Raw genomic sequence first — 8,224 nt, 5'->3', positions numbered from 1 at the left:
TTTTTTTATTTTTATTTTTCTCTTGGATGGAACTATTTTTTTAGTTTGATCATTTAATTATGTCCAACTAAACTAATCTCAATGTCGTATCGCTGGGCAATTCTTCAAACAGAACTTGTCTACGTTTCTTTCGAACCAATAAATGAGATTTTTTTTTTGATAAATATGTCCCTTTCTTAGTTTCTTCGGTGGCTCAGAATGACAGTTTGTTTGGTGAATCAACCACTTTTTCAGGTTCTGATGAAGAGAATTTGACAATGTTTGTTGCTTCAAAGAGGTGCCATGGCTTCCTGCCTTTATTGGAGTATTTACAAAAACAAATCTTTAGATAAATATCGTTTTAATAAATAATTTGGATGTTTGCTTATGTTTTGTAAAAAAGCTTTCATGTCATAATTTGGATGTTTAGTTCATTAATTCAAAATAATTGTTGAATAAGAATTACTAAATATTACACAAACAAGATTTTTTTTAATTTAAATATAAAATTATATATATTATAAACAAAGAGGGTTCATAATTTACCAGCATTGACATCATTATAAAAAACATATGTTGCGGGAGCACATGGCTGGGTTTCGAAATACCCAAACCGCAATGGCGGCAAGGGTCTCAAGTTGTAAGAGAGGGTTTGCAACCCAATTTCCATATCAACCTAGTGAGGGTGCATTGGTGGGCCTTTTTATTGTCCCCTTGCACAAAGTCCTGACTTGTGCTTGTCTTATTTGTTAAAATAAATAAATAAATAAATAAAATTTTTTTGGAAAAGCCACAAAGTTGTACTTCCTTTTGAATATTTGGTTGCCTTTATAACCATTAGTTTTGCCTATACACAATCCACAAAGTTGAGCCCAGATTCAAACCTGACATCTTCCTCGGATGCTCCATTCATCATAGCTTATAAGCCTTTATCTAATGAATTGTTTCTTTTTATCAAGTCATCTTTTTTTAAAATAAAATAGATAAACCACCGATTTATTAGAGGAATAAAGAACAGTACAAACGCACCAAGAACAAACAAAAAATAGTAAAGAAGGACAAACACCACTACAGACTAGACGAGAGGTGGGAGGTAGTCATAAAGGGTGAAGCCCACCTCAAGAGGAGGGAACTGTAGAAAGATAAAACAACTGAGAAGGTAATGAGTGTACAATTCTTTATTATTTTATATCATTTTGTACATTCATTAGGCATGTTTAGAGTTATATTATGGAATTCAATATTAAACATGGTGTGTTTTGTATTCTTAGGCTTTAGGTAGCACTTAAAAATGAAAGAGAGCCAAAAGAAGTGTTTTAGACCTGAAACCAAGAAGAGGGAACTCTCTCAGCACAAAAGGCCATCTAGAGGAGTTTATAAGCACAACTTATGCTCGTAAGGGTATAACAATGACTACATAGAGAAACTAACAGTCCAGTACTTACGATCGTAAGCTAGACCATAACACAATACAGAAGACCTTACCGACAGACTTAAGGCCATAAATGATCCCTTAAGGCTCACGACCCATCATCCGTAGCTCCTTACGACCATGTCCTTACTTCGTAAGTAGGCTGTAAGCGGTAAAGTATAAATAGATCTCACGAGAATTTCTAGGGCATCTTTTGATCTATTTTTAGAGGCGAGGCTAAGGGAAGATGAGGGGTGAATCTCCAGGGCTTTGGAGTCAATTTTAGGATGAGAATCAATGCCACCATTGTGGAGAAGGAGATCATAGCCGTCAAGCCCATCTTGGCGGCATTTGTCGAAGGTCCTTGGGAGTTCTTCGGCAGTCAACTTATGGTATGATTGAGAAAGGGATTTTCATGCTTTTCTTATCTCTCTTCATGTCTTGTAATTTAAATACTTGCTCTCCATTAATAGATGGCTAGTTGTGTAGATGTTTGGGGATAGTTGAACTCTAGCGTTTTATCTCTTTTGACATTAGTTGTAGATCTTTGAGATTTATTTGTTTCTTATTTGCTATCTATATTATTTGAATCTAATTGTATGTTTGTTTTTCTTGATTGCCATCATGGAAAAACACTAGTTATCATATTTAATGTGCTTTGTGACTAGTAGAAATACCCACCTAGTATAGACATACCGTGATTAGAGAGGATTATGAGTAAGCCTAGCATCGAGGTACTTTGGAGAATTCTTTGCCCTCAGTCTTAACAAGTGATTTCCGTGTTTTTTGATAATCATGTGGAATAGATTTAGGAGAAATTGCATTTCTATTCTGTATGGAACTAGGGATAATCTCTTCCGAAGAAGGATTATCTACTTCAAAAATTCTTATTAATCCACATTAAGATTTTACAAAGTGCAAAGCAATTGTGTGGTGGCTATATCAATACTGTACCAAATCAATTACTATTCACCCTTGTATGAGGGGTTTAGCTTTCTTTAGGAAATCTCTCGGTTCAAATAGGATTGCTTTTTTAGACAATCTTTGTTCTTAACTTAACAAAACCCTAGAGAGATGTTATGCTTGGACATTCTTTCTTCTCGTGACTCCTCCACTCCTTTTAATTTGTATTTCCTGCTTTTTTGTTTGTTCACACTCACCACTATTTTCTGTTAGGCTAACTTTCTGGATAGCAATTAGTACTAGTACTCTCGATCTTCCCTGTGGATCAATACCCAGCTTTTGAGCAATTTATTATACGATCAACACATATACTTGCGTCCCTATCCGAAAGTGAAGTCTACCGTCTGGTATCCGAGGCTTTCTTAAGCTAGCTAGCAAGGGTAGTGGATTACTCCTCTGTAGTATGTGGGGTCGTAGCGCAGGTGTGATCTTTCGGTCTAGTGCTCTAGAATCAAGGAAGCGCCTGAAGTTTCAAATAGACTTGCTTGGAAAGCATCGGGCCAAGCAAATAATATATGAATAATTTTGGAAATAACTAAATGAAGAGAATGGGCATGCAGGTTTCAAACATAAATCAATTGAGAACAAGTAATTGTAATAAGAATGATAACAGGATGATGATAAGAAGAGATAAATCACTTATATTACATCATAATTCCTTTCTAAGTCCAACTACAACTAAAAGAGAATCTAGCAGTAACGTCCAATGAACTCCATAGAAAAGAAACGCCCAACGAACTCCATAGAAATCCATGGTCTTTAGAGAGAAACCAGGACCCCATGCTCCAATCACCGCTGCCTCCTTTCTTTAATTCCTTTAACTTTTATATTTTGTTTGCCCATCGGTACAATGAACCTTTGAAGCTTTGTGCTTAACCTTTTCTCGTGATGGCCTCGTCGACACATGACCGCTCCATCCTCTCATGGACCATCCACCAGTGCCCCCTCTGTTTGACCATTCCCCCAATTGTAGACCTTTTCTCACTTCAATTCATTAATCTAGCCTTCCTAATTATATCATCTTGCTCTTAATGAAATGAGCATGTCAGCCATCATTAGTATCCTAATTATATCTCATGAATTAATTAGTAATAATCAACTCTTGGTCTGAAGCGGGTAATCTATAGTCTTACAGAGGCATCGCGTCGCTACAGTTGGTACCAATGAAACTTCATCTTTTATTTTGGTGTTTAAATTATTAATTCAAAATTTTTTTAACCTCTCATAGATATGGAGAAACTAATTATTTTAGCCTCAATAAGCTTATTCATATATGAAAAAGGTCACCAACAATACTCATGCTAGCGAAAACCTTAGCGGCCATATAGGCCATGATGAGCTCGTTGGGAGTTGCTAGGTCTTAGGTGAGCATGCCAGGGCAGAGTTTATCTTGCTTGGCGGCACACAAGTTTACGTGCACTCTAGTGAGCTTGCCGGGGCACATTGATAGCTTGACAATGCAAATGAAAAAAAAAAATTGATATAAATTAATTTAAAAGAGTAATTTAAAAATAAAAAAAATAAAAAAAATAGTAGAGTAATTTTTTTAAAATATGAATACTTTAATTTTGAGATATTAGAAAAGTTTGAAAATGTTAATTTGAGAATATTAAAATTGAAAGAACTTAGACATCCTTTTTCTAACTTTGTGTATGATTTGGCTAAGATTTGGAGAGAATTGTTTAGGAAATGTAAGGAGTAATAAAACAAATGAAAGTTATTGAGCATTGAGAATTGGAGAGTGTTAGTTCCTCCGGTGTGGTTTGTGGGTATTAGGTAACACTTAAGCACTCATAAAATTCTCACATAAACCAATAAAGAAAGAGCACACAAACAAACACAAGGAGACACACAACATTGGTAACCCAGTTCGGTGTCCACTCGCCTACGTCTGGGGTGTCAAGCCCGGAGATAAACAATCCACTAAAAGAGGTAAAAATAGATGAGTACAAACACTTGTCACTCACACTCTCAATAATAAAGATCACTACCCTCTCTAGATTATCTGGTGCTCACATACTCTCCTTCAAGAGTCACTTAAGAGTCACACTTACAATCTACGAGCAAGGTAGATTATATAGACGCCTCAAGGTCCAAAATATAGCACATACCTCTTTTAGAATCTCCGCGGCTACTAATTTAAAAACCTACCGAAATTAGCTGTTGCAACTCCTATTGTAACATGAATTGCAACATGGCCCTGACTGCTGACTTGACTGAGTTCTGGTTACGTTGCGGACGACCTTAAGACCCATCAACCTCCCAGTCATGCTTAGTCTGAGTCGATGCAGCCAAATCTCCCGATCCTGACTGCCGGCAACTAGCCTACCTCCTCAGTTCCTCATCACGCAGTCCCCTCGCAAGGGGCGCACGTCCTTGTGCGTCTTCACGAAACTTGCCAAACTTAGTCTTCAATCCACCTAAATTTGGTCTTCAAAGATTCTCCAAACTTGATCTTCAATTCACCCAAGTTTGGTCTTCAAATCTTGCCTTCAATAGACTTCAATCAATCTTCATCAAGGATTCTTCAAATCATATCTTTAATTGGTCTTCATTCACACCATGAATAGATCTTTCTTTAATTAAGCTCCACCATATTTAGTCTTTAATCAAATCACCTAAATATGATCTTGATATGATCTTGTCTTCAAGTTGTAATGCATTGCCAAAAATAACTCCACCAAAATCTTTAAGATAGCTTCACCATGATCTTCAAGATATTTGCCTCCATGTTATAGACTTACTAAAAATAGCTCCACCAAGATCTTCAAGATGTTTGCCTTGCACTCCAAGTCTCCTTGCCATGTCACAATGCTTGCCACATCATCAATTATGCTTTGTCACCTTAGTTGCCACGTCACTTGGTCTAGGTGTCAAATCATGCCAATAAATAGTGCGGTTGCACTAACAATCTCCCCCTTTGGCATAATTTGACACAACTACTTCTGCACCCAGATTGACTCTTGTTACAATATTCTATTACAACACTGACCTAGACACAGACTAAACTGACGATGTTACAACTTCCAGGTACAACATCAACTGAAGAACGGAAACTAGGACTGACATAAGATATCATCTAGTTGCTTACAAAATACTTGAGAAAATATTACAAACTGCAACTAGTGAGACAAAATACGATTAACCATAATGAAATGACAAACATAACAATGTTCAACACAAACAATAAGACTAAATGTCCAAGTGTTCACGAAATGAAAAACAAGTCAGTCTGGTGCTCGCAATACTTCTCCCCTTTGTGACATAATTGATGCCGAAGTTTTTATGAATTGTTGCAAGTCTTGTTACACTTTCTCCGGCAGCTCCCCCTTTCTTCAGGCTTCCTGATCTTCATCTCCCCCTGAGTCGTGACCATCGTCTTCTCTCTTCTTCTTCTTCTCAAGAATTTCCAGGCGAGATAGAATCTTCTGCTTTTGTTTGGCAATGATGAACAATTCTGCAGATAATGCTCGTTGCCTGCTCTCCACATCTTCTAGTTGCTCTTTCAACATCTTCTCATATTCTTCTGCTACCAATAGATTTGCTTCTTCTTTATCTTCAGGCATTGATGGTGGAGACACCCTTCTTACAGGTAAATCAATCTTTTTACCTGGGTTGAACAGCTTCTGAGAAATTTTCAGCTTCTTCACTGCTGTGACTACTTCTCCCTTCCTGAGTTGTACTCCATGTTGTAACAAATACTGCAACAACAGTGCAGGATACCCAAGTGATGTAGAGGAGCTTGTGCAGTCAGCTTCTTTCACAATATTTTGGAAGATCAGCCTTCCCAGATTAAACTTCTTGCCAGTTCCAATAGCAAACAATAACAGTGCGAGTTCTTTTACTATACTGGAGTTGAGTGGGACTAGTAACCAATTCTGAATGCCAAGTCTAAACAGAATATTGTACTTGGCTGTGATGGTGGAGGCTGGAAGTCTTGACTCTACTCCCCATGACTCCGTTCTTCCTCCAGTAATCTCTTTTAGCACCTCTTCATTCAGCTCAATCCCTTCTTCACAGTTACCTTTCACCTCTAGTTTGAATTCTGAGAATCTGTTCAGACAAGCAGGAGTAAACAGAATCCACTTACCTCGAACATAAACTTTAGTGATGCCTTTGTCAGATGGCAGCAAATTACTGTAAAATTCTTGGACCAATGACAAACTGTAGCTTTCTGGAAATGTTGTAGACTTGTATAAACTCTTTGTTGCAGTAGCTCAGTTAACCCATACTTCTCAAAAGCTCCTTCATCAATCATCCTTTCAACCACAACTCCTCTTCCTTCAACAGATTCAAACTTCTTCTCGGATGCTTTGTCACGAAATCTGTCTTCATCACTGTCTTTTGCCTGTTGGGTTGCTTTCTTCTTCTTTTCTTTCTTAGAACTTGCTGATGATTTCTCCCCCTATTTTGTAGCTTCAGTACACCTTCTCTTATACCTAGGGGAGGATTCTACTTCGGGATCTGAGAAAGACTTTCTTTTGGACTTGCTAGTCTTCTCCTTTTTCTGGATTTTCTTCCTTGACTGGGCCTTCTTTTCAGACGCTACTTTCTTCCCTTTAGCAATCTGGGCAACACAATCTTTGAGTAGGATCTCATCAGAACTATGTGAACTTTCTGATGTTGGAGGAGTTGTTGTAACTTGTGCAGTGATATTGTCAGTATCTATAGGTACATCAGCATTTTGGTGAATATTTCCCATAACCTCACTTAGTATAGCAGCAGCTTCTTCCTCAGCACTCGTCGGAGCATCTGTGCTTCTTTTATTGGCAGCTTCTTCTGCTTGTGCTGGGGTTGCTTCTTTTTCTACAGCATCTTCACCCCTAGCATGTTGTTCTTCTAAACCTTCTCCTTCTGCAACTTTAGCCGAGTCCTCCTGTTCATCTTCCTCTGCTCTCTGAACATAAGCACCTGGAAAAGACTCACGAACCCATCTCAAGAGATCATCTCTGTCTTTGACACCTGAAGACAAATCTTGAGACGATGTTCTTGCTTCTCTTACTTCAGCATCCTGAGAAGAAACATAAGGAAAAATCGCTTTCCCCAAATCTTTTGATTCTTCTCTCCTTGGTGGGCTTTCTCCAGAATCAGTCCCTCTCATCCTTACTTCTGCAATTCAGGCAGCAATTTCTTGTGGGGTCGGTGGAGCACGGCGGGCCATCCTTTTCATCCTCATCTTTTCACCGACTTTGACTTCTTCTTCTCTTTCTCCTGATTTCAAAAACAATCTTTGGAAATAATTTGGGATATTAGGGTTTTTATGCCCCCATTAATTAGTTATAACTTCCAAGGCACCCTTTCATATTTAAAAAAAATCTCTTTTCAAAAAAAAAAATCCCTCTCTTTTTTTTTTGAATATTTTTATTTTCCCTCCTCTTTATTTCCTTTTCCTTTTTTTGTTTTTGATTTTTGAATCTTTTAGAGACATCAAGAAACTTTCACTCGTTGGAGTGTTTTGCTTGTTGACTTCATAGGACCTCGGTCAACATATTGCTTGTTGTACCATAATATTGTACCTGTCTGATTTATCATCATCTTCAAACCTGAACTGGAGGACTCTTCTTCTTCTCTTGGTACTTCACTTTTCCGAATCCATAATTTCTTGATTACAATAGTCTTCCCTCTGACTTTTCTTTTAATGATTGCCTGCTCATGTCTAATTATTCTTCCACTTTTCAAGTCTTCTTTCAATTTGTTACACTTGGGTCTTATATGGCCAATCTCTCCACAATGAAAGCATGTAGGCACTTCACTTTTTGGTTCTTCCCTTGTTTGACTTGTTTTTCTTTAATGTTTTGTTGGGTAGTTGACTTGACAAACACAACTCCTGAATCTTCTGTCTTGACACTTGAGCTTTCTCCAATATACCCA

The 8,224-nt window shown here is 37.6% G+C and overlaps 1 protein-coding gene across 1 annotated transcript; it reads right to left on the bottom strand.

The window, feature by feature from the left end:
• Positions 1 to 5,688: 5,688 nt before the first annotated feature.
• LOC120268634 lies at positions 5,689 to 7,454 on the bottom strand. The gene is made up of 3 exons (XM_039275949.1): positions 6,810 to 7,454; positions 6,586 to 6,758; positions 5,689 to 6,406 (listed from the first exon to the last, which is right to left on the bottom strand). The coding sequence occupies exons 1-3, from the start codon at positions 7,452 to 7,454 to the stop codon at positions 5,689 to 5,691; spliced, it is 1,536 nt and encodes a 511-aa protein (XP_039131883.1).
• Between the last annotated feature and the right edge of the window lie 770 nt (positions 7,455 to 8,224).

The sequence above is a fragment of the Dioscorea cayenensis genome, chromosome 9, assembly GCF_009730915.1.
Source record: "Dioscorea cayenensis subsp. rotundata cultivar TDr96_F1 chromosome 9, TDr96_F1_v2_PseudoChromosome.rev07_lg8_w22 25.fasta, whole genome shotgun sequence".
Lineage (NCBI taxonomy): Eukaryota > Viridiplantae > Streptophyta > Magnoliopsida > Dioscoreales > Dioscoreaceae > Dioscorea > Dioscorea cayenensis.
The sequence above is the reverse complement of the archived record's forward strand: the minus strand, read 5'-3'. Positions and strand labels throughout refer to the sequence as shown.

Coding starts and splice junctions, on each gene's coding strand:
- LOC120268634 (XM_039275949.1), bottom strand. CDS start 7,454: ATGAGAGGGACTGATTCTGGAGAAAGCCCACCAAGGAGAGAAGAATCA. Junction 6,759..6,809: donor AGTCTTTCTCAGATCCCGAA/GTAGAATCCTCC, acceptor GCTACAAAATAG/GGGGAGAAATCATCAGCAAG. Junction 6,407..6,585: donor GATGAAGGAGCTTTTGAGAA/GTATGGGTTAAC, acceptor TTGTCTGAACAG/ATTCTCAGAATTCAAACTAG.